General features: G+C 42.3%; 1 protein-coding gene and 1 long non-coding RNA gene across 2 annotated transcripts in view; both read right to left on the bottom strand.

Annotated features, from left to right (window-relative positions):
- The window catches only part of LOC142829561 (uncharacterized), a 68060-nt gene extending 64634 nt beyond the window's left edge, over nt 1-3426 (bottom strand). Inside the window, exon 1 of the long non-coding RNA XR_012904067.1 lies at nt 2202-3426. This is a non-coding gene — a long non-coding RNA (uncharacterized LOC142829561). The remainder of the gene's footprint in view (nt 1-2201) is intronic.
- Nucleotides 3427-12257: 8831 nt separating this feature from the next.
- OSTC (oligosaccharyltransferase complex non-catalytic subunit) lies at nt 12258-26411 on the bottom strand. The gene is made up of 4 exons (XM_075929707.1): nt 26149-26411; nt 21323-21416; nt 18340-18537; nt 12258-12877 (listed from the first exon to the last, which is right to left on the bottom strand). The coding sequence occupies exons 1-4, from the start codon at nt 26285-26287 to the stop codon at nt 12859-12861; spliced, it is 450 nt and encodes a 149-aa protein (XP_075785822.1). The 5' UTR covers nt 26288-26411; the 3' UTR covers nt 12258-12858.
- Nucleotides 26412-26727: the final 316 nt, after the last annotated feature.

Below are 26727 nucleotides of genomic sequence, written 5' to 3'. Positions count from 1 at the left end.
AAACATTGTGGTGTCTAGCCGTTTGGGTACAGGATGTAGTTTATAAAGCATTTATGGATACTTTGAAGAAAAGCTTACATTTTATTGCACCTATGACATCTTCATGTTAGCTCACTGTGCTTTTTAATCTTCCTGAAACTGTTTAATTTATGGAAAAAAAGTTAAAGCCACTAGATGAGAATGATAATTATTATGAGGCAAGATGAACCCAAACCTTGCTTTTGGATTTATCTTCTTCTATAGTGTCCTGTCCCCAGAGTGAACCACTGGGAATGACTATTTGAGTCAAGCCCAGGAATCTTGGCCTTTGAGCAACTCTCCATGGATTTATTTGACCAAAATTTCCTCATTTATAATGAAAATATTGGTACAGCCAGGCAGAAGTGATTTTGTTTTTAGAAATATTATTAGTTACTGTGTGGGACTCCATGTCCTTGAAATGTTAAGTATCTGTCAACACTGAGAGTAGACATTTCTTTTCATGAAGTCACTGGACACATTTTTAGCTTGCAAATAATGAAAATTGCATTTTCAGTGACATTTTTGCACACTTCACAAATATTGAATATATCCTATCCTGGGAGTGGTTGTGCTCCCCCTCAACTTGGGTAAAACAATAGGTTTTCACACCTGCACTGCTTGGTTAAGTATCAGTGACCACAGGAAGGCAGACAATAGATGCAAAGGATTCAGCTGTATAAGCCTCCAAAGACTAAGGACACATCTCCACTTGCTGAGGATTGATGCTCCGGCAATTGATCCTCCAGGGTTCAATTTAGCAGGGTCTAGTGAAGACCTGCTAAATCAAATGAGGAGGGCACCCCCATAGGTGCCAGTAAGGGAAGTTAACGGGAGTATTTCTCCTGTCAACCTCCTGCCATAGAGCTTCCCAGGAGAGTGGGGGGCAAAATCGGTGCAAGGTATGTTGACTCCAGCTACTCAATTCACATGTTGGAGATGCATATCGTGCATCGATTTTCTCTGCCAGTGTTGACCTGGCCTAAGTTCATTGTTTGCACCCATGTAGCAGACATGATGATTCTAAAGTAGACATTATGTACCTATCATATTCTTTTTCACATTGCCAGTGATCATTTCTAGGATTTTTAATGAAAATCCAAGATCCCAGAGCCAGGAACTACACTGTGGGAAAAACAAAGTTTAGCTAATTGTACACCATTATCAAGAAAACACTTGTGCCAGTAAGAAAAAAAGCCAACATGCATCAGTCTTGACATCTAATTAATCTAGATGGATTAAGTAGTATGTGCTTAAGAGATGGAGAAACTGAGTCTTCCGGTTAGTCTTACCCTCAAGAGTGCCACTGCAAGGGACAATACTATTATTATATGTATCACTGTTCACAGTGTACTTGGGGTAGTGGGAGGTGTCCTTTTCAGACAAGGAAGAGAGAGACCATTTTAAGCAATTTGGAGCCTCCCTGTGCCATGTACTGGACACACTCCTAGGAAGACAAGCTGAGAGCCCCAATCTGGACTAATACCTTGGTCACCACAATAGAAGTAAATATAATTAAACACACCCTACACACATGGACATTGCAAATGATAATTCTAAGAGCATTTCAGATGAACAACATGAAAATAAAAATATCAACACCTGAAGGCGGGACTGTCAGAAGCTGTCAGTATTGGCACAATTCTACTTCCATTGGGCCACCAGGAATTTTGGTCAGGACAGTATTAGAGCTTATTCCTTAATCCTATTCATACATAACATCAACAGCAGTCCCCAACTGTCTGTTATTTTTATCAACTACTTATTGCCTACCTCAAGAATCTGGGTGCTTCAACCTCTGATCTGCTCAGCTTTGTTGCCCTAAATATATCAATTTTTTTTTAATAAAAAAAAAGTAGCAAGGATAGTGTAAGAGAGGCCACTCACTGGCTCCTCCTCATGGCCAGGCATAGCCACTCTCTTACTTCTCTGATCTCTAATTCCCCTGCTAATGGTCACTGCAGAGGCCTGGTAGTTTCTCTTTCAGTAATTCATCCCTTCAGCAGAATCACCTACTCCTTTCAGGGTCACAGTTATCCAAACTAAAGAGTTCCAAAACACCTTTAATACAGAGTCCTTTCATGTTCTCTGGGTTTTTTTCTCAGAACATCTCTAAAGCTTAGCCTGCAGCCCCCTTACTAGGCTCAATAAGCTTTGCAATGGGCTTGTAGGTCTAGTCTCACCTCCTACTCTGGATTCCAGCCCAGGGCTCTGTACTGAGCAACAAATTCTCCTTCTTTACTTGCACCGCACTTGTCCCTGCTTAAACTCCCCTCCAGGTTTTCCAGTCTCTTCTTGCTTGATCGTGAGCTACTCCCAAGCTTCTCTATCTACAGCACTTTCTTTACTGCTCTAAGCCACCTACCTAACTCACACACCAATATTGCCCAGCTGGGTTTTAATGCCACTCAAGTGAAGCTCTCCTATTACTGCAGCCATCTTTAGGTGGGGCTGATTCTATAATCAGGTTGTCTTAGCCACAAGCTCTCCAGCCAGCATGGCCATTAATCCTGTTACTGATAAATTCTGTCTTTTAATCTGGACCTGATATGCTACTGTAATAGTATATATGGGCTAGATCCATGTCATAGGAGGCATGCAAAGGGGTGTGTTGTGAGATGAGAGCCTACACTACCCCACAACAGCACAAAACCCCAATTGGCCAAAGGTGGCTTAATTCTGTGCTCTAGGATGCTCAGCCCTAAATTTCAATCAGATAGAAGTGGGAAATCTAGATTCAAAACTCCAAACTTTGAGAAACTGTGATTAGATGAAAACAACAAATGGTCTGGTAGCACTTTATAGACTAACTAAACATGTAGATGGTATCATGAGCTTTCGTGGGTACAGCCCACTTCTTCAGATGACCGGAGTTAGATGGGATCCAGATTCATTGCTGGCCATGACTGTTTTCTGTAATTGGCCAAACCAAAATCCCTGTGTCAAAGACACCATATAGTAGGGAAGCTTGACTCTCACTCAGGATCTTAGCTTTGTGGCTTGGATTTTTCTATGTCCAGCTTTATTTAGTGAATCAAATATCAATGAACTCTGGAACAGACATTGGCCTTTCTTGGGACACTGCAGCTTCTCTAAGATTTTTTTCCCCTCAAGATTCCAGCATACACATCCCTCTCTCATCCAGAAAAAAGTGTCTCACCCTAAAGATTGTCCTGTCAAGATTCCTTAGAACAAGGCCTTCTTAACAGCTCCATGCTATACTGATGAACTACAGGGAACTCACATAAGGCCAATGTTAGCAGCTCCAGCCTTTGGACCCCATGAAGAATCTGTTTTCATTTTAAAAAACCCAAAAGTTAATCTCTGTTCCTTTCAGTGTGCAAGAGACTTGAAAATATAAATAAAGAAAAACGAACTGCAAAAGTGGATAGGAATATACTCCTGGGATCCTCTTCAGCAGCAGGAGAGTCAGGGGAACTGAAAAATCCCTCATCACTTACAATTTTTGTTTGAAAATGAATCAGGTAAGCTTGGGTGTTTACCTCAAGAAAATATCACCTGTACCACCCCAAAATCCCTAGGCCAGGCCAACATATAGGGTAGCAATGGTAGCAAACAGGACTTAGTTATGTTGCTTGCTAGATGTCAGTTCTTCCTCACATGAAATCTACATTCAGGGCCTGATTCTGTACTTTTACCCTGATTTCATTGACCTTATATCACAATCAGGCCCTCAGTGATGCCCTCTTCTGATGAATGTTCACCTTGCTCACTGACTGACCCATTTCATATTCTTTGTGAAAGAGGGTGCCACTGAGTCAGGCACAGATCCTATAAGGTGGACCTCTGTACCTGCACAGAGATCAGTTCGGGATTGGGGCCTAAGTGTAATGTGCGTAAATAAAAAGCGTGACAATTTCTTACTGTGGGGAATAGGTCAGTCTAGAAGGAAAAAAATAAGTGGCTAATGTAATGGAAACATTTTCATCATTATAGTATTTGCTACTAAGTGCTCTTCGTAAGAGAATGTCAGTGTCTCCTAGAAAATGTGAATTGAAAAATTCTGTTACATCTAAAATCTCCTCTAACTTTCTGGGCAAACACTCCTCAGTGCAGAATGTGATCAGTTGTTAATAATTTTGAGTGGCAGCTAAACGAAGCACACCATGAGCTAACATGCTCAGTCTCGCAGACAGTCTGTCCATATTCTGGGTGTTAACAGAAGTACATCTGATCAACAACACAGACACAGTGAGAGGTTAGCTTGGGACAAGCAGCATAACACAAACACATGGCGTCAGCAGAAAAAGGGATTGGACAGCAGTGGGGGGTGTGTCATGATTTGTTCCTAGGCAAAACAAGGCTCAGAACTAAAATAGGGAAAAAATTACTGACCAGCAATTTGAATAAAGACCTGGGGGGGGGGGGAGGGAGGGAAGGGGATTTAGAAAACATAGACAATCTAAATAGTGTGTCAGCAAATAGATTTCCAGGGAGGAGAGTCAGAGAAAGGGAGAAAAACTAAAGACAGAGTAAAGTGTGTGAAGTGGATTTTGGAGCGTTCCAAAAGGAGCTTTTAAAACTAATACTAAACTTCAGCCTATTTGAGGTAGAAATTAGAATAAACAAGTAGATACGGGGAGGATTCTCCATTAAACAGTTCAAGAAATGTGAAAATTTATTCATTTTCCTCCTAAAGTTCTCCACTCCCTACCCCAAATATTTCACTTGTTTGGGCAAAAATATTTGGGTTTACTTAGAACTTTCATCCAACCAGCCACAAACTTTCAGGTTTTCCTTTTCAACAGAAACAATACATATTTTGTTTTGTTTTTCCATTTTTTTGTTACAAAGAACATTTCCCATAGAAAATTCTATTTTGGCAAAAAGGCATTTTACACTGAAAGACATTTTAGCTATCAAACAATGAAAACATTTGACCAGTTCTTGTAAATATCTACTGCTGGCATTAATGCCTAGCCACAGCATTTGAAAGCCAATTAATCCTGTCATTTAAGCAAAGAACTGGGAATTAGAAAGATCTGCATTGTATTCTTACCCTTCTGTTACATGGTTTTGGATAAGTTACTCAGTACTTCAAGGACACTCTCTAAATGACTTAGCCACCTGCATTCTGCTACAAAGACCTTTTACATCTGCACTTGAAAGGGAATCCTCTGAACTGTCATTCATGTTAAAATTCGACACTTACCAACAAGGACTTAACAAGTCTTTGAACTTTCTCACCCATTACCAAGACAGTTTCCCCAATTATCACCTGTAATACCATTAACTCACAAACATCCCACTCTCCCTACCTTTAATATCAGCAATTCACAGACACTTACCTTCCTTCCTCCTCCCCCCCCCCCCCCCCCCCCCGCATCCCCCTTCTGTTCTGCAATGTGATTTGTCCTTTTCATATTTGTTCATTTTTTTAAATTGTATCCTTTGGTATATATGGTTGTGACTACTTTCTTCCACTATTTGATCTGAGGAAGTGGGTCTGGCCCACGAAAGCTCATCATCTAATAAACCATCTTGTTAGTCTTTAAAGTGCTACATTGTCCTGCATTTTGCTTCAGTACTTCAACTTCCCCATCAGTAAAAGGGCCATAATAACAGTTGCCTACCTCAGGCATAGTATAAGACTTAATTAAGTATTGTTTGTGAATTGCAGAATATTAGGAGGGAAGCCAAGATCTTTCTCACAAGCAATGTAGTGCACATTCCAAAGGATATGATGTGCTTGCATATTCCTTCTTTGGCTGTCACTTTCTCTGCCCAGTTTTGTTTAATTCCTCATTCAGCTTTGTGGAAAGGCTCCCACTGACTTTGATGGAAGTTGCATGAGGCCCTTAATGTCTTGATTTAAAGCACCTCTGAACTTGTCTCTTAAACTGGGCTATCAGAGGAGGCTTTCACATTACTTCTAGACAGGGACCTGAATGGCAAAGTTTGAGGCTCAGGTCTTAGTGAGCTTTTCTGAAATCTGACTGTATTTAGACCTGGCATTTCAGTTTGGCAATTATAGACAGAGGTTGGCTGTGACATTCAGCTCTGGATCCAAGCTTTTCCAAACTTTACTAATATTTAGCCTGAGTTTTGGTTCATGCTCTTCTTTATGTAACATATAATTTCAGTACTGTTTGACATGGGTGAAAGTTAGCCAGATAATTACAATTTAATGTTCACTTCATCTGTCCTGCAGGGACATACATATATTCACCTAAATCCCATCCCATGAGTTTACAACATTTACAACATACAAAGGCTGAATCACAAAACCAAAGGCAAATCAAAAGGAGAACAGAGTATCTCCATATCCTGGCAATTCTCCACGTTTGTCAGGAACAATATAAAATGTTGAGTACCAATGGCACAGAAAGACTGAAAATGCTGTTGGAGTTTTTAATAACTGCTTCTAACATTTTTTTTCCTGCAATACCCAGGGCCACATTTTCTAATAAACCTTATCCTGCCTCATTATTTGTATTTGTGGTGTACTAAAGTCAAAGTCTGTGTATCTTACAGCTCAGATTTGCATATGGAAATCTAGTAGCTACATGGCCAATTTTTTTGGCACTTGAGAGCAAATAAGCACAGATTTAGGAAAATCTGGCCCACTGTAAATGGAACATTAGCAATGTTTCTCTTTGGTAATTTCGTTGCCTCTTAGTGGAGGCAGGATTGTCATATGGTTAAAATGCAGGACTAGGAAATAAACTGGAACCTTATGCAGGTCAAATAGCATGCTTGTACTTCAGCTTTCTTTTACAAAACATGAATATTACTTACCCACTCACAGAGGTATGAATTGAATCAGTCTCTGAAAATAATTTTGAGATCCTTGGAGAGGAGGGTGAGATAGTCTTATCCTATGTGTCTTTTTGACCTAAAGTTTTTCAAAGCGTTCATGGTCTGAACGCTTAAGAAAAAGAAAGATGGTGTTTTAAATATCTAACAGCCCTGATACTTTCAGACAAAACATTAAAAAGGTGCTTGTTCCATTGTCCTTTGGTACTTTTCTACATCTTTTAAAAGGAAACATTTCTTCTCTGTGTACAGCTGTAGGCAGGGGAATAGTATTGTAGTGAGCACCATCCAGTGGTCAGCTAGAATTTGGAGTGACACTTAACATTGCAGATACACACATTTATAAAAAAGCTGAAAAGTCATAGCTGGAAACATAAAAAAGGTGGGGTTGATGATGATGCCAGAATTACTGGAAGATAAAATATTTTTATTTAGCTAGTTGCAGAAACTTTTATAATTTTGAAGTAAAGCAAAAAACCTATTTTTAACAGGACTGCCTTTGCCAGTAGCTCAATCTCGTAGGCTACGTCTACACTGGCCCCTTTTCCGGAAGGGGCATGTAAATTTCATGAGTCGTAGTAGGGAAATGCGCGGGGGATTTAAATATCCCCCGCGGCATTTAAATAAAAATGTCCGCCGCTTTTTTCCGGCTTTTAAAAAAGCCGGAAAAGAGCGTCTACACTGGCCCCGATCCTCCGGAAAAAGCACCCTTATTCCTACGGAATAAGAGCCTCCGGAAAAGGGCGCTTTTTCCGGAGGATCGGGGCCAGTCTAGACGCTCTTTTCCGGCTTTTTTAAAAGCCGGAAAAAAGCGGCGGACATTTTTATTTAAATGCCGCGGGGGATATTTAAATCCCCCGCGCATTTCCCTACTACGACTCATGAAATTTACATGCCCCTTCCGGAAAAGGGGCCAGTGTAGACGAGCCCTTAATGTTTTATTAGTGGATGTTTTTGGGTTCAGCTTTTCTCTGGGTCCATCTCGACAGAGCTTTCAACCAAATTTAACAATAATCTTAAGCACTGTTGGTTTTCTCAGCAAAAAATATGCTAATGAGGGACTCATTTGCATGAGTTGCAATCTCATTTCCGTATTTTCTGCCGATCTGTTTTTGTGCTGGGGTTAATGAGCTTGTGACTCATGCAAATCAGTTCCTCATTAGCATATTTTTTGCCAAGAAAACTCATAGTGTAGGCGTAGCTTTAGAGCTGTCATGAACAGAGCAGGTTATGGTTTGCTGAGGCAGCATGGCCATCTCTGATTTACCTAAGGAGGCACCTTAGCTAGCGTACAAGTTTTGAGATAATTTCTACAATTGCCTTTGTCTACATTGCCAGTCCACAGCATGTTAGATGAGGCTGGTTCAGCCACAACTTAATGTAAGTGACAATTAAACATGGCTGTTATTCGTTTGAAAAATTACAAGGTCTAGTCTCCTTTGACTTACACTGGCACATATCCATTGATTTCAGTAATTTGCTTGGAATTACACCAGTGTTAAGTGGGAAAGAATCCTTTTAGGGCAATCTGCTATAAGAGTTAACACTGCAGCAAGTATCAAAAGAAAAAAAATTGTAGCTTGGCAAGCGCTGATGTTTATTTAAATCTCTTTACTAGGTTACAGAAATAAATACTGATTTAATCTAGTATGCCATAATTCTGTTTTACCTGTGCAAGAGGTTTCAGTAGTTCGACAGCACTTAACACAACCAGTAGAACTCATTGCCATGGGATGTTGTGAAAGCCAAAAGTATAAATTGGTTCCAAAAAAGAAGTAGGTAAGTTCATGGAGAATAGGTCCGTTGATGGCTATCATCCAAGATGGACAGGGATGCAAGCCCATGCTCACTAGGTGTCACTAAACAGAGCATGGGGCTGCATCCCTGTCCATCTTGGCTGATAGCCACCAATGGACCTATCTTCCATGAACGTATCTACTTTTTTGGAACTGATTTATACTTTTGGCCTTCACAACATCCCATGGCACTGAGTTCTGACTGCCAGCAACCAGGAGTGGAAGATTCTATTTTTAAGAGCCATTGTTAGAGGAAGATGGAGTTTGGACACTGCAGTGTCTTTGTTATATTCCCCATCTTATTGCGGTAGGGTACAATTGGATTTTTATTGTTCTCAGGATGACTCATGAAAGTTATTGGTAGTGCCATGAGTGGACTTGATGACTTTTCAAGATCCCTTCTAGTATTCAGTGAAAGCAGCATTATGCTAGATAATGTGAAGAGGGAAGCTATAAAACATAGCAATATAAGGTAACAAAGAGATTGAGTAACCAAGGAAACAAAGGGTATGTCTACACTGCATTCCTCTTTCAAGAGAGGAATGAAAATACTGCAGAGCGAAATTGCAAATGAAGCACGGATCTGAATTTCCCGCACTTCATTTGCATAATAGCATCCGGGAGCTTTTTCAAAATACCCTATTTTGAAAGAAAAAATGCTGCCGAGATGGGGTTATTTTGGAAAAAAACCCTTCTTTTGAAATAACCCTTAAACCTCATTTTTTAAGGAGTAAGGGTTATTTCAAAAGAAGAGTTGGGTTTTTTTTCCGAAATAATCCTTCATTTGCAGTTTCGCTAAGCTGCATTTTCATTCCTCTCTCGAAAGAGGAATGCAGTGTAGATATACCCTGAGAATGAGCAAAGAAGAAAGGAAGTGCTGCTGCCAACTTGTCTTTTTTTGGGGGGGGGGGGCGCGCAAGCGGAGAGGTGAAGGGCCTAACACCTTTGAACGACAAAACTTGTGTCCTTAAATGGTACACATAGCCTCATTCTTCCTCCACTGGTGTATGCTAAAATGCAAATTGTTCTTTTTCCTCCCATTTCCACTCCTCTCTCCCCGCAGCCGTCTTGATGATCCTGTTTATGGAGGCAAATCGCCGTTTATTTAGGACAGATCTCTTTAACATCTTTATCTAGGTGAGGCCATCTGTCTTGAACATATTCTAGTAACATCATATGGGAAGATTCTGAACTTTACATAGACCGTTGCTCCATGTTTCAACAGCAGTTGACCAATAAATTATTAGTTTTTAAATGATGCTTCAGAAGGCATATATTGTTCAAAGGTTATCAAGAGTATAGGGATCACAGTGTTCCATTCACTTCTACCAGTGGCAGCATTTTTACACCCACTTTATACAGAGTCCATGAGAAAGAGCTATTATGACCATTTTACAGAATGAAATGGAGGCAAAGACACACCAAATGACTTGCCTAAAGCCAGGCTTTTTTTGTATTAAAAAGTGCCGGTACTCCAAGGGAAAAGTTGTTGAGCTCTAACTGGAGGTGCTGGTACCGTGTCTGGAAGTGCCAGTACTGAGCACCGGGCAATACTGTCACAAAAGCACTGCCTAAAGCAAACAAGTACTGCCAGAGCAGAGAATGGAACCCAAGTCTCCTTAGCCTCTGATTAGGACTCTTGAAACCATCTTTTCTCAAGAGCAAGAAAAATACCAACAGGCTGCCTCTATGACAAGACAAAGCTCAAGATTTTTTACTTTCTCTTAAATTGAAAGGGACAGCTTCATCCAAATGGCACAATTTAAGCACAAAGACGGTATGCCAAGATCTACTGAAATTCCATTTGAGTCCTTATTTCAAACTCTTGCAGTTGCCTTATCCAAGTCACTTAGGCCTAAATTTACATGTGTGTCTATTTGTTTTGGGTGCCTAACTTGTGACACTACAGACTTGTTTTTTAGAGGTGCTAAGCTCCCACAGTTCTCAGTGACTTCAGTTAGAACGACAGGCACTCAGCATTTGAAAGTCAGAGACTGGGTTAACCAATATGGGCACCCATAGATTCACTATATTAATGGACACCTTTGAAATGCAAAGTTGCAGCTTCAGTGTCAGTTTCTGCATCGTAAAGAGGAAAGCTTCCTTCCTTGAGTGATGAGAAGATTGATGTTCGTGAACTGCTCTGCAGAATTGCCCTAGTTAAAAAAATGTTAACCAAATGTATAGAGTTGTTTTTCAGCTGGCATATGATCCAGGCAAGTTTTAACATTCATTGGCTTGAATCTAAGATTCACATACAAGCTCATGCCACAATCAAAATTTGTCATGATAGTATCTTAACATGAAATACTGTTAATATTTATTACAGCTTTTGGAAAGAGGATGCAGTAAACTGGACAGATATAGTAGAGTAAGATATTTAACAGTAATACAAACTCTTAACTGTAAAAGTTACAATATAGAGATACAGAAATAGTTTATAGTATTTTGTATGCAACCTCATAGAAGGAACCTTTCAAGACCATTGCAGCATTTAACAAGGTTCAGTCCTGCACTGAGGTTTTACCAACCAAACCACTCCCGTTTCTTCATGGTGTAGTATCCCACCTCTGGGCTCTTGCTCTCTCATTATTCCCCTCCAGGGATATAAAATTCCATTAAAAATGTTAATGGGTTAAATTATATATTTAACTGGTTAACCTACCCACCACATTGCACCATTGGGCTGCTCCGGTCCAGCTAGCCTGGAGCAGCCCCCAAACCATGGTGCTGTGGGCCCGGCTGAGTCAGGCACTAGTTAAGTAGCTATCTGTTTACATTCCTATTCCCCTCATCTGTTTCTCTTTGCTTTTTTTACAGCAGAGGATAATAAACAGCTTGTACCAGTCCAGCAAATAGTACTTTCCTCATTAAGTCTGGGAGTACTAGACGGATACAAACAAAACACTTGGAAAAAATGCAGGATTCCTGTCATGAACATCCTTCAGAACTCACTCAACGTTTTTTTTCCTTGAAAGCTAACTGCACAAACTCCTCTTATAGACAAAGGTGTAACAAAACAAATGCATGTAGTGATGAATACATAAACATAAGAGAAGGAATGAGTATAAAAAGTCTGCTTCCCATGATGGCATATAGGGGAGTAGATGTTAAAACAGAAAGATCTCAAACATCGTTCGCATACTGAGATCCCAACCAGGATTGTGGCTCCTAGTGACAGATTTAACTTCTGAATCTGGAAGGTAACATAGTACTTTGAATACTTGTGCCAAGGTACAGGACCTTGCTATGATTTTAGACAAAACAGTTCCTTCCCACATTGAGAAGCAAGGCATGATCTGCACAAATATTAATTAATGAGATTAGTATATTTACATTGAGAGGAAATAATCAAAGAAAACTAAGTAGGAGTCTGTCCTTAGCCACAATAAAACAAAAGCAGAAACCTCCAAACTAATTCAGTAACTTACCTTGCTATTGGCAATAGTGTACCGTTTTGACACAATTCATGCCTGAGAAAAACCACAAGCACTGGTGAACTTGAGGGACAGCTGCAGTTGCCCCCTACAGTTTACAATATCACTATCCAACAAAACATACATTAAAAACATCCATTGTGTAGCATTTTTACTGCAAGACCTATAAAATAGATTGTGTACCATTTTCAAAAATTACTGTTGTAGAAACCACACAAAATACAAGTGGTTTAGTAGAAAACATGTTTAATTGGCTTTCATACACTGTTCCAAAAAGAAATGCACTCATACAATATTGTATCCAGTGTACTTCTGGATTTGTTAATGCATTGCCATGAATATCAAGGCAATAGGTGCCTTAGAAATAACTTCACTAGACACAGTGTGTTTGAAAGTAAAGCATCACCAAAAGACTTCTATGCAGGTATCAATTTGAAATAAAATCAGGAATAGTAAAACATTTGCTTAATATCTCAATCAGTTGAAGGGAAAAGGAGGGGGGAAGTGTCAGTTTTATATTTTATACTGATTTTTTTTTCAAGATGCAAATTCGTATCTAGAGCTAAGTAACAGTTCAGTAACTTTCTTTTTAAAGATAGAAACAGACGTGATAAAATGCTGTTTTAAAAATATATTAGCCACTGGCAATGATTTTTATTGATAAAAGGAGACAGTTGGAAGCAATTTTTGCACTTGCTCTCATAACTAGACCTTTCTTGTGTCTTCTTGGAGATAGGGGGAGACAGTTCAATTTTTGTTGATTGCTTGGTATTAAGCTCTTCATGAAGAGAAGCAAATCCATCTTGTGCGTGCCTACATCACACAAGGCACTAACCCATCAAGTATCCCCTACAGGACAAAATAAAAGTTAACAGAGAGAAGTTAGAAACACAGAACACCTCAACTGAACAGACTGCAATCCTCAATAGAAAAGCAATACCCAGATTATCAGTGTACCCACCTGTCAGACAAACTGAAAAAGTGAATTAAAATAATCTTATTAAATGAGCCAACAAGAGAGATCCTCATAAACAGTTTCCTAAAATTAATGTTCAAGCCATAAATCATTTTATGGTATAGACTTTCATTAGAAACATGATCAATGGTCTAAACTTTCCACTCAATCAATTAGACTATTCCATATATTCAAATTTTCATCAGTCTATGCAATCTATTAATGTGGTACAATGTGAAATATTAATGCAAGCTTAGTTCCACAATTGCAGAGCCTCTTAATATAGATTTTCAAAAACAGAAGACCAAGAGATAAAGTTGTTTATAAATAACCATAACATAAATCCAAGAATTCTTTTGTTTCTCCTAGTCTAAGTTAATTAATTTAAATGTAGTTATAATTAGGTCTCCAGTCCAAAAATCTGGTTTTACTAGCTGTTAGCCAGATTATTCTCCAAAATGAACTCCAAACACTCACTTGTGGTAGAAATTAGTTGCAATTGCCCCTATATCAACTACTATGAATACATATATCTAGTTGGTCTATAAAAAAAACGAAAAAGATAGCTACCCCCTAGATTTAAAGAAACAGATATTCAGTTTATAGTTGTAACATTTGACAGTAAAGCTCAAATTGGCATCTTTGTTGTATTGCTCCAGTAACATGTGCAGACTAGTTCCGTAATGATAGGAAACACTTTTGGTATGTTGGAAATAACACCTATTCTGTGACCTTTAAAAAAAAAAAAAAAAAGGCTGCATCCATCTTTGGTCAGTTGAAGGAGGTCTAAAAGTTCTATCTTATTACTTATTTCATCACATTCACTACAATTAAAGATTCTACTCTATGATTATCAAGCCAAAAACAGATACAAACAAAAATCCCTCTCTAACCAAAAAGGTATTTTTCATCTGATCAAAAACTTTTAGAATTGTAATCTAGGGAGTCAATAGTTCTCTCAAATCCATCTATAGAGGCTCCACTAAAACAAAACACTGGCTTAATTTTCTTTAAATGATTTTATCAAGAATCCTGTAAAATGTTCTTTGGGAGAAATTTCTTCCATTCCTTTTTAACAACTTGGGAAGTTTCTCTTTCACTGGCACACTATTCCCTTCTGTGTATAGGTATCTAAATGAGTAGAATCATTGTTGACAGTCCTGCATAGCAGTTGTGCTTGAATGTAGGTAGTTATAGCCAGATAGTCCTGAAAAAATATCCATTGAGCTCGCACAGGATTCCTATACTAGCAAATCTAAGGGGCACCTTCATATACCAGCATTTCCTAGTGTTAGTGTTTGTGTCTGTGTCATTAGCTGCAGAGAAACATGCTGAGAATTTGGATAATGGGTGAAACTGGTTCAGACTCTGGTGTTTGCTTGAGCACCTCACCCTCTACCCCCATTTTACTTTGCTATAATGATTTAATTTATTAATCTCTTGATGTACCTTTTATCATAGATTCCAGAAGTTTATCATCACATTTTTTGAAAGATTTTGCAGTTGTACTAACACAGACTATCAATTTCAAGATCCTACATCATTCAGCACAAACTGGTACAAATTCAGCCCCAGTTCTCTTTTTTCTTGTCTCCTCTAACCTTCTCTCCTTCAAAGAACGAAGATAACATAACTGCTAAGGCCCGAGACACATATACAAGTTGGACCTCCCTGATCGAACACTGTCAGGACCTGACGGGTCCCAAACGAAAGAATTTGCCAGATCAGGGAAGTGTCCCATTCCACCAGCCCAGAGACAGCTGGCCCCCTGTCTCTGGCCCCCTCTATGCTCTCCCCAGCTGGGCTTTGGCTGCCACAGATGGCTGAGTTTCCCTGGGCTGTCCTGGGTGGCCAGGTTCCCCTGGCCCCAGGGCCAGCAATACTGTGGGGCTCTGGCCTCACTGCCACCAGCATGGCTGATGACCCTCCTGAAATTAGGCCAGGGGTAGAGAACCTTAGGCCCAGGGGCCAGATGCAGTCCCCAGCATGCCTGGATCTGGCCTGCGGGGTTCAGGGCTCCTCCCATGCCAGCATTGGGGAGCCCACACTGGCACTCCAGCCATGACCCAACTGATCTTTCTGTGGGTCAGTGGCCCTCAACCCAAAAAAGGTTCCCCTCCCCTGCATTACGCTCACAGGCTCTCTGGTCCAGAAGCATCCATGGTCCAGCTGAACAACAGATGTTGCTGGACCAGAGAGTGAGGGTTTTCAGAGGTGCAAGCTGTAGATCTTAAAGAGCAGCTGTATATTATTGTAACCTATTGTCCTTCCTTTCCCCCTCAATTTCCCCTTGTTGTTTATGGATCTCACTTCTTGAATCATGTCTGAACTACAACATTTCATTGCAAGGACTGTCTTTACTTTTTTCTGAAAGGCATCTAATGCATTTGGAGGTGTCTGAAAAACCAGAGCAAACACAAAAGGGACAACATAAGTCTACCGCTGTGCATATACAGTAAACTTCCGATAATCCGGCACCCTTAGGACCCAGGGAGTGCTGGATTATCAGATATGCCGGACTATCGGAAGAGGGGGCTATGAGGGGTGTGGGGGAATGCCACCACAGACCCCTCATAGCCCCACCCCCTTATGATAGTCCAGCTCTGCCCCAGGCATCCCCAATTCAGCCACTGCTGGTCAATTTCAGCAGCATCTGAATCGGGACGCCTGCAGCAGAGCAGCTGGGGTGCTGCTGGCTTGGTCCAGTAGCGCCGCCCCTTGGCACTGCGAGACCAACCCGGCAGGACCCCAGCTGCTCTTGGGGACGCCTGGAGCAGAGCAGCTGGGGTGCTGCCACATTGGTCTGGTAGCGCCACTCCTTGGCACTGCACGACCAACCCAGCAGCACCCCAGCTGCTCTGCCCCAGGCTTCCTGGAGTCAGCTGCTGGTCAATTTCAGCAGCGGCTGAATGGGAACAGCTGGGGTGCTGCCAGGTTGGTCCCGCAGCCCCCAGGGGCAGTGCTACGGGACCTACCCGGCAGTACCCCAGCTGCTCTTCCCTCGGCTTCCCGGATTCAGCAGCTGGTCAGTTTCAGCAGCAGCTGAATCGGGGAAGCCGGGGGCAGAGTAGCTCCAATGGTCCGGCTGCCTGGAACACTTCTGGGTTCCTGATGGTGCCGGACCAATGGAGTTTTACTGTAACTACAACAGGCATCGCAATTTAACTCATATTAAATTTTAAATTTTCAACCTGTGGTTCTCAAAATGCAAAACAAGAATAATGTCCATTTTAACAAAAAAACATACTGAATGCGACCAGAATACAAAGGTTTTCTATGCCTTGAATAACTTAGGAAGTGCTTGCCTTTCAACAAAAGTAAATCTCAGTTTTGTAGTCCATATCTTTAAGACTTTTATTTTCATTAATGAAGATTTAGTAAGTTCTTTGGCATTCATGTGTGACAAACTTTCCCCGAAGCAAGATATACATGAATATTAAATAATCAATGAACAAAAGCCTGTTAGAAAATATAAATGTAAAACCTTGTTATTTTAGAGCATGGGTTCCCAAATTGGGGGGCATGAAGAAATTCCAGTGGGGCGTGATCCCAAGTTTTGCTGCTGTTTTTTGTTTTTCGGCCTCGGTCAATTCCCTTTTTTGTTTGTTTTTGCTCAACAAATTTTCCTGCTATGGGGAGGAGGGGGAGGGAGGAAAGGGGAGCAGCATGGCATGAGGGTTTCTCAAAAATAAAAAAGGGGGCGGTGATGCCAAAAAGTTTGGGAACCACTGTTTTAGAGCATCTGTAAACCACAAAAGAGTCTTATAATATATCCTTCCTAGTTCTTTAGAGTTCCTCAAACATGACCAGGAACTCTTGAGGCCAGCCATATTTGATTAAAAAGATAAATCTATTGTATGCTGATGCTTGATTCTGCATTGCTACATATTGCCAGGAAACCCAACACCTGCACTTTACAGGTCAGTACTGCCTCATTATATCACAGAGGAAATGTACTGAATCTCCAAGCAATGGAGAATGACCATATCAATGTTTAAAAAACAAAAAACAAAAACAAGCAAAACACATCCCCTGCCAGTTACTTCACTGAGTGGTTTTAGCAGTGACCCTCGAAGAAACTGCTGCTCCTGGCTACCCTAGAGGTCACAGTGGGATTAAGAAGGGGAAAGAGAAGGCAAGCAGCAAAAATAAAATAAATTCATTACAAGCTACTGAATAAACTGGAAAATACAATCAAGAAGCTGGAAAGCCCTGTCAGTACATGGAAGAACAAAGGCTACTCTACCTTCCTTAGATTGAGAAATTTTCCACAAGCTGTAGAATAGTTTTCCTTCTTAATTTTCACCTTGTTATATCCTTAGCCCATCTCCCATCTTCCCAATGCATAGCTGTTTATGCTTCTTTCCAAAGCCTGTGCTGGCTTTTAGCCAACCTGTACAGACTAAAGTCTTTTAATCTTTCCTCAAAATCCAAACCATTCAGTCTAGGATCAAACTGTATTTTAGCTATGGTTTCGGACACATTAGGGAGCTTGTCACCTTCCCTGAACCACAACATGATGTCTCAGAATGGGCAAACTTAAGCACATCACACGTCACTAAAAAGGGGACATGCTCCACATTTTACTAAAACATCTTAAAGGTTAAACTGTGAATGTTTAAATCTACACCCTTTTTTAAAAAATAGAATTTATCCTTGCTTTACATGAAGTGCTTTGCAATCTTATCAGTTTGGATTCTAGAAGGTTGTTTGCCACAGAAAAATGTGGAATTTTCATTTTTACACAGAATCTTTAGTTTTTACATTTTGTGAAAAATGTAAACGTTAACTAAATTTTAGCAATGAAAGTACTAGTTCCACCTAGACAATGGGTTGACTTTTTTAAATGCGCTGACCACCATAGCCCTTACTGCAGTCAGTTCTGGGACACTGGTGGTTCGGATAATGCAGAAAACCTAAACATAAGCATATAGCTAAACACACTCCAATAAACTTCTTCTCAGATGTCACTTCAGCCTCAGGACTCTCAAAAAGTGAGCAGTGTTAATATAAAATAACTTTTAGTTTTTGTGCGTAAAAATCATTAAAAAAATACAGACTGCAGACATTTGTATCTGGTATATATAAGAAATACAAATTGCAGTTCTAATAAATTTTATTTTATTATAATGTTTGATGGCACTAGAAGACTTCAAATTCACTTAAACTGTAAATATATCAATAAAACATTGTGTGAAGCTGATACCTATATATAATGGCTAGGGAAACTGAAGTTCAGCATTCCACTTTAATCATGGAAAAAATATAAAAATGTGTTTTATCACAGAAAACTAGGATCCCTGCTTATCAGCAACAGAAAGGGAGAGGAAAACAGTATGAAATGTACTAAACTTACGGCAATTTCATCCGCATGAAAACTCTTGCCATGAAGAAGCTCAAAAGGACACTGACAAATCCAATAAAAAGCAATAGAAATCTATTGAGCTTTGGGATATTTGGTGCATTGGATCGGTCCAGAATTATGAAGCCTAAACCTCCCATTGTGAAAAGGAAGCTGGATGCAAGTCCTTCCATAATATACTGTCCATTTACTCTGGGGAAAACAAAAAACAAAACAGGAGTAAAAGTGTTACAGTAAACCAGCAGTCCACAAGGTATTCTTTCCCATTTCAAGATCCAGCTATTTAGTGTAATATTCAGATGTGCTTTAGTTTTACAAAAATCCAGGACAGTTCATTTTGATATATACACACTTAGCTTCATCAACATGTGTTATAGTCCACTGTCTATTACTAGGAAGTCAATCACAATAAGAGATTATGAGGGGGTTGTGCACTCTGCTTGCTATGCTCGCCAACCCCCGCTCTCTGGCCACTTTTGTCTTGCTGAGAAAGCCTGTTGATGCTGATGATGTCATTCTGTCGCCCAGCCGGAATGTTCTGTCGTCCAGCAGGAAAAACTTTTTTATATAAAAGACAATGTAAAATTTAGCTCCTGGATCAATACTCTGCAAATTAACAGAAACCTACTAATGCATCCAGTAAATTAGTTTCACTTCTAGTAAAATCTAATCATGAATATTCATAAAAGGGTAATGTTACTGTATGTAAAACCACCTCATGCATTACTTTTATTTAGAATTTTAGATCTGGGACTGATAACTTTTAATGTTTCTCAGTTAAAAGCAAAAAATAAGTTCAATGAATTTAAATAGGGACCACTGTTCCCTGTAAGATGTGCACTTGTGAAGCCACTCAGAAGAGATTCCAGTGCTGCCCAGAGAATTAGCAGAGCACCCACAACTAGGTTTGTGCTTTTCCTGGTGGTGCCCACGACAAAATATATTCCGCACATGGATGGAAAAAAATCCACACGTGGATGGGAAAAGATTAGAGCAAACATTGGTAGAGACCTACAATTTCTAGACTGTTGAATTTTCAAGTTTGATTCCCAACAGTGCTCAGAAGACAAATCCTGAATTCCAGTAACTGCAAGAAGTGAGGTGTTATTCAAGGCCACATCAAGGGAGGAAGTTTATCCCTTTGTTCTAACACAGCATTAAGAATAAGGCGTATTAGACCAGTGGTACTCAACCTGGGGACTGGGGCTACGAGCAAGTTTTAGGAGGTCCACCAAGCAGCACCAGCATTACATTTGCTGTAGCCCAGGGCAAAAAGCCCGAGCAAAAGGGGCTGAAGCTCAGGTATTCAAGACTCCCCATCCAGGGCTGAAGCCAAAGCAACGTAGCTTCACAAGACCCCCTATGGCGTGGGGCCCTGGGCAACTGCCCTATCCTGCTACCTCCTAGGCTGGTCCTGGCTTTTATATGCAGAAAAACAGGTTGTTGTGGTACAGATGGACCATTGAGTTATATAGTATGCTGGAAGGGCTCAGAAAGAAAAAGGTTGAGAACTCCTGCACTGGTCTGGATTCACAGTTCTGTGGCAGCATATTGTTGGATAAGTCCCTTAACACATCGGTGTCTGTTTTCCAATTTGTAATACAGGTATACACCACCATCTTTGTAAAGCACTTTGCTGGAAGGATGTACAAGGATGGTAAGCGTGTCATATTAATGTCTAATCTTCATAAATAGCTGTCTAATTTTTTACACTGTTCTTCACCATTACTGTTACTCAAGTGCTGCCCACTATGAAGCAATGTGATTCCTGTATATTGCAGTGGCCCCCAAAAATGTGAGACATATCGCAAGGCATTAATTATAGCATAAACTATACACAAAAAATTCGGAGTCAAGATCAACAATGAGAACCACTATATATTTTATTATTCTTTTTTGTATAGTGTCAGCTCTTTTTACAAACAAAAACAACCCATCACTCTCCACTAGAATTAAGGATAACCAGTCCAGACAGTCAAATCCCAAAGCTCTGTAAACTTATTCCTTAATCTTCTCAACTAACTTCTGACTAAATTAGCTTCACCTCTAGTATAATTTAGATTCTAAGCAAGAAGCATCTGCTGAACTCATTTTGAAGGATACATTCTATAGAATTATGTTTAAAACTGAACAAAATGTGACTTAAACTGCAAGTTACTCCATATGGGTGACCCCAGTCACTTAAGCAAAGTAACTTATAGGAATGTCAACATGTAGTCAACTACAGGATTAACCAATAAACCTAGGTTTATCAGTTAATCTTGTCGACAACACATTTCCTCCTCCCTCCTTCCTGCCTCTGAGGGAGGGCATGGGAGCCAAAGCCAGCTCCTCACGGGCACTAAGCAGGCTTCCCACTAGCACCGGATCTACTTACCCCTCCATACTCCTGCATTACTACCTCTGATAGAGAAGCAGCAGCGCGAAGAGTGAGGAGGGTAGGCTGGAGCTGAGATGCTTGGGAAGCTGGCTTTCAAGCCAGTTCCCCCCCAGCACCAGCTCTGTGGTGCCACCTGCCCCTGCACTGCTGCCTATATGAACTAGTATGGCCATTCTTATGTTGGTGTATACAGTAAACTCTAACAAGTAATTAAAAAGATATAGTTATGAAGTATGATCAATTACAGCTTCTGATTCTGTTATTAATCTTGACCTCTACTCATAAAAATTCATTAGTATCATCTACTTGAAATTTCATTTCTTGTAATGCAAAAATGTAAACTGAGAAAAATACATAAAGATCAAGATTTTAAACAATAAAAGTTAAATCCTTCCAAACAGATACATAAAATATACTGTGGCTATTTAAACAATAGGCCCCAATAGTGCAATCAAGATGCACATTTGCAGATCTTAGGACCGTCAGAGAGTATAGCTGAAATCAATGTAGCTTTTCACATGCATTGTGGGTCACTTGCATTCATCTGTGTACAGGTCAGGGAGAGACCATTCGATTATGACAAAGGATAATTTCTACCTGTATGCCAAGAAGGCCACTGGTCTCTGATGTCCATGTTCATCTGTCATAGACCCAACACTGGGAGGTTCTACAATCACATCATAGATTATTCCTATAAAAGAGAGCGACAAGTTTGCACATTAGTTAAGAATGATGGGCCAGCATCATCCACCTCTAAATATTAACAATGATTTCCTTTTAGTGCTAATATGACAGACAAGGAACAGTAAATTACATGCCTTTTTATGTCTCCTGTTCAAATGCTAAAAGATAATTACGTACCTTCAAATCCATATAAACAATAAATTAAGGTATAATCTACATCAGTGGCTCCCAACCTTTTGGGGCTGCCGGGCGTCCAGGGGCTGGGGCCGCCCAAGCGCCGGGCACCCGGGGATGGGGCCATCCATACACTATGCGCCCAGGGGCTGGGGCTGCCCATGCACCGCACTCCTGGGGCCGGCTCCGCTCCTGTGCCACGTGCCCAGGGGCGGGGACACTAATACGCCACGCGCCCGGGGCCGGCACAGCCCATGTACTGCACGCCCAGGGGCGGGGCCGCCCGTGTGCCGCACGCCCAGGGCCCATCACTGCCCATAGGCCATGCGCCCGGGGGCAGGGCCACCCATACGCTGTGCACCCAGAGGCCGGCACCGCCCATGCACCACGTGCCTGGGGGCGGGGCTAGCCCCGATCACTTGGTGGGCACACAGAAATGGTCTGGTGGGCACCACAGACCATTGATCTACATGATAGTGGAAGGAATATCGGACATTTCAAAAAGCCTTTTTTTACATTAAAGTATAGGTCTCTACCGCAGCTGGGAGGGTCAATCCCAGTTGGGCAGAGATATACGCACACTAGTTCTGCTCAAGCTAGCATACAAAAAGAAACAGCATGGCCAAGTTCAGGCTAATTACCTGAGCACAATCCCACTTGACCTCAGGCAGCTGAGCTACCACACCACCACTGCAATTTTTAGCACACTAGCTCAAAAACTCCTAGTGTGTGTATGTCTGCTAGGGCTAAGAATCATTATCTCAGCTTCTATGTAGACATGCTCTTAGTGGTAAGTGTCTTATTCACGATTAGTGTGCCAATGACTTCACACACTCACAGCCGTTAGTGTTCACCATATCATAGCCTAGGATACTAATCCTTACTGTCATACTGAGTTTAATCTGTGGTTAACTTTATTAATTCTACTTTCTTTTATAGAGACAACAAAAATAAAAATCACTTTTAACCCAAAATGTACAGTAGTGTTCTATTTGTGGACTATTCTTTCTTAGTCTATAGCAGTGGTCTACAACCATTTTAAGCATGAGAACACTTTTGAATTTAAGTACAATCTAGGATCTACCTCAGACTCAAACTCTCTTGCCCCACATTTCACCCCCACCTCACTCCATCCACCCTCCCTCCCCCATCCCCACTCACTTTTATCAGGCTGGGGGCAGAGGCTAGGGTGCGGGGGAGGGGGATGAGGACTCTGAGTTTAAGCTAAAGGATTTGGAGTGTGGCAGGGGCTCTGAGCGGAGCATGGGGCAGGGAGTTGAGGTGCAGGAGGAGTGCAGGCTCTGGGAGGAAGTTTGGGTGCAGGGAGACTCAGGGCTAGGGCTGTGGTTTGGGGTGCAGGAGGGGGGTCAGGACTGGGGCCAGGGTTTGGAATGCAGGCTCCAGCTGGGCACCACTTACCACAGGTGGCTACTGGGTGGTGGTGCAGGGGATTAAGGCAAGCTTACCCCTACCCTGGCCCTGCATCACTTCCAAAAGCTGCCAGGAAACTCCCTCCATCCCTGCCCCACCTCTGCTCTGTGAAAAGGGGTTTAGGGTGGAGGGAGAGGCACCCTGACATCAGCAACCCCTCCTCTTCTAAGTGTCCCCTGCACAGCAAGCAGTAGGCTCCCAGAGAGGGGGGAGAGGGCAGCTCAAAGGCAGAGGGCAGGAGCAGCACCACAGTGCTGAGAGGGGAAGGTGAAGTGCAGGCACTTGACAGCCTCCTGGCCAAACCAGTCAGGATCACCTGTCAAAGAATCCAAGATCCGATAGATCCCGATTGACTGGTTGGAGACCACTGCTCTATAGGTATAAACACTAGAGAACAGTCATGCTGCAATACTATTGAGCCTAACAGATACTCTGTAAATTTAAGAAGGAATTTTAAATTTAATCTAGAATTGTAGGAGTTACTTATATAAAACTCTATATTTATTCCAGCAAATTTAGTTGAGCTGCTGCGTCTTGCAGTTGGATTTCATTTCACATGCCTTTTTCCCCTCTGGAGGTGACTGCAGCCTATGAGGCACTGTATAAACTCACATTCTCAGCATATTCTCAGCTCCAGAAAAGGGAATGGGAGAGAAAGGCAGAGGGAGCAGAAAATGTAACATACAAGGCAAGTGATCAAGACAATGAAATTAACCATGCCTTGATATTATTCTACATGCCCCTCTACCTACACAGCTTGCAGATGACATTTAGAAGATCTTTATGAAGTATTTGAAAGGAGAATATTTGAATGGAGGTGGCAGCTTTCCAGATTAGTGCACAGATTTTTTATTTTTTATTTAGTGTCAGTTGTAATAAATGCAGAATCATATTCCTTTGATGCATCAACCCAACCTACATTGTATCACTTGGCTGGAGTTTCCTTTGATAGATAGAAAAAGATTCTGATCCACACAGCCCTGCAAATATCTGCTTTATATCTTTGAGTATCCACATCTGTGGATGTGGATATCCACAGTTCATTGTGGATATGGATGCATTTGTTGGTACAAATTTTTTATCAAGAACCCTGAAAATTTTCAGGTATCTGCTTTATATCCACGGGTAGCTGCAGCCACAGATGTCAATGCAGATATCTATGGCTCATTTTTTCACATACAAATTTAGTGTCCATACAGGGCTCTACTGATCCACATACCATCTCATATTAAGCAGTGATAAATCAGTCAAAAGCAGCTACAGAGTTGCAGCAGGAAAGCAAACAGCCACCTACCAGGTCACCACTCAAAAGCCAAGCCATCACTTCCCTGAAAACCAGATAATAAAAGCTATTTTGGCATCAAAATTAAGACAAAATTTCTATAGCGGGCAGAGAAGGGTAGTGTTGATTTTTTTTTTGGGGGGGGGGGGAAGGGAAGCATGCAAAACACCTCCCTGACATAGGAGTCATAGGTAGCCTAATCTAAGTACTAGGGGGCTGTGTCTACAAGTGGCAAGGTTTTTCCGGAAAATCAGATGATTTTCTGGAAAAACTTGCCAGCTGTCTACACTGGCCGCTTGAATTTCCGGAAAAGCACTGACGATCTAATGTAAAATCATCAGTGCTTTTCCGGAAAAACTATGCTGCTCCCGTTCGGGCAAAAGTCTTTTTCCGAAAGACTTTTGCCCGAAAGGGCCAGTGTAGACAGCATAGTTCTGTTTTCCGCAAAAAAGCCCCGATCGCGAAAATGGCGATCGGGTTTTTTTTGCGGAAAAGCACGTCTAGATTGGCCACGGACGCTTTTCCGGAAAAGCGTCCTGCCAATCTAGACGCGCTTTTCCGAAAATGCTTTTAACGGAAACCTTTTCCATTAAAAGCATTTCCGGAAAATCATGCCAATATAGACGTAGCCGGGGAGTTTAGAGGCTGCTCTTCACAAGCTGCATGTCAATTTAAAGGAGGGAACTTTTGAATGCCTTTGAAACACACAGAGGAAAATACTCTCTCACTAGGTTAAGATATTTTAAGACCGATCATAAAAATTATCCCTTCCAAAAGCCAAGACTGGAAAATAGGGTGTATGGGGGAAAAAAGCTTTATTCTCACAGATCCCTCATCTCCTGACAGATTAAAACAAAACAAAAAACCACACACCACAAACACAGTATCAGTCTGATTTCTGATATTCTTTATACTGAGCAACTCCGTCTGGAGAGGGATTTGGTCCCACAGTAGCTCTTCAGTTACTGCACCAGAAACAAGATCCTCATCAAGGCCTACCACTGAGCCATACAGACAAAATCTTCTCCACTGCAGTGCATTGCACCCACGAAAGCTCATGATACCATCGACATGTTCTGTTAGTCTTTAAGGTGCTACTAGTTTATTTGTTGTTTTAAGTTTTTCCTGTTACAGACTAACTCTGCTACCTCTCTGAAGCTTTTGTTCACAGAGCTGCAGCCATCACCCCAGGGGAGCTCTGTGCCACCTTCCTTGGCCACACACACACACACAGCCAGCCGGAGAGTGCCCCTGCACGGTGTGAGGCTCGGGCAGAGCAAGTAGGGGAACTACGAGGCCCCTGGAAGGGGCACAGAGCAGCATGTGGTGGGACCACCTGTATGGGAGAGAGGGTGTCCCACACTTCCTCCCCTTTGGCCTGGGGTCGCTCCAGCCCCAGGTGCGCGGGGAGACAGATCACGGTAACCCCACAATCCCCTGCCCCAACAAGCACCCCAGGAACGGAGAGAACGGGCCTCAGCCTGCCCCTCCATCCGGGCCCACTGCTGCTACCCCTGATCCTCCTCCGCCGCACCCCACCCCCGCCGGCTCCTGCCCCCCCAGATCCTCCGCCCCCCCGCCTGCTCCTGCCCCCCGATCCTCCGCCCCCCCGCCTGCTCCTGCCCCCCCAGATCCTGCGCCCCCCGCCTGCTCCTGCCCCCCCAGATCCTGCGCCCCCCGCCTGCTCCTGCCCCCCCAGATCCTGCGCCCCCCGCCTGCTCCTGCCCCCCCCAGATCCTGCGCCCCCCCCGTCTGCTCCTGCTCCCTCAAGATCCTCCGCCCCCCCCCCGCCTGCTCCTGCCCCCCCCAGATCCTCCGCTCCCCTCCCCCGGCCCCGCTCCTGCCCCGTTACCTCCGGTGATGAGGAAGTAGGACACCACCACCAGCGCGTAGACGGTCATGGCCGAGGGCGTGTGCACCCAGCTCGGCCGCTTCAGCTTGATGTTGGGGCACTGGAGCACCGCGAACGGCACCCGGTACAGCGTCTCCATGATAGCGGCCCAGACACCTCCACGCAGGGCTAATGCAAACCTGCCCTGCTGCTGCTCCGCCTTGACCCGCCACGGCCACCGTCTCCCGCTGGCCACACGAACGCGGAAGCGGAAGCTGGCTAGAGAGGGAACACAGGGCCACGCCGCGGTCCTGGAAGGTGATAAGAATAATAGGAAATTTGCAAAATTGAGCGCGGTAAAGGTCACCAGGAGGAAAAAAAGCGAGATCTAAACGCTTGCTTCGCTAACATAGTCCAAAACTCTGGATCCTCAAGGCGACTGTACATGTCATGGGAATATCAGTACTACGTACCTGCCAGATCCTAGCGACGCCTGACGTGGCTAAATCTCGGGCGGGAATGCCCCCCGGAGCTCCGCCCACACAACAGGAGGCCCCGCCCACATTGGGTACCAATTCGGCTCAACGGCTTCAGCAGCAG

This window comes from Pelodiscus sinensis, chromosome 5, assembly GCF_049634645.1.
Source record: "Pelodiscus sinensis isolate JC-2024 chromosome 5, ASM4963464v1, whole genome shotgun sequence".
Classification (NCBI taxonomy): domain Eukaryota; kingdom Metazoa; phylum Chordata; order Testudines; family Trionychidae; genus Pelodiscus; species Pelodiscus sinensis.
This window is presented reverse-complemented; position numbering and strand designations above follow the sequence as displayed.

Coding starts and splice junctions, on each gene's coding strand:
- OSTC (XM_075929707.1), bottom strand. CDS start 26,287: ATGGAGACGCTGTACCGGGTGCCGTTCGCGGTGCTCCAGTGCCCCAAC. Junction 21,417..26,148: donor CTACTTCCTCATCACCGGAG/GTAACGGGGCAG, acceptor TCTCTTTTATAG/GAATAATCTATGATGTGATT. Junction 18,538..21,322: donor GTGGCCTTCTTGGCATACAG/GTAGAAATTATC, acceptor TGTTTTCCCCAG/AGTAAATGGACAGTATATTA.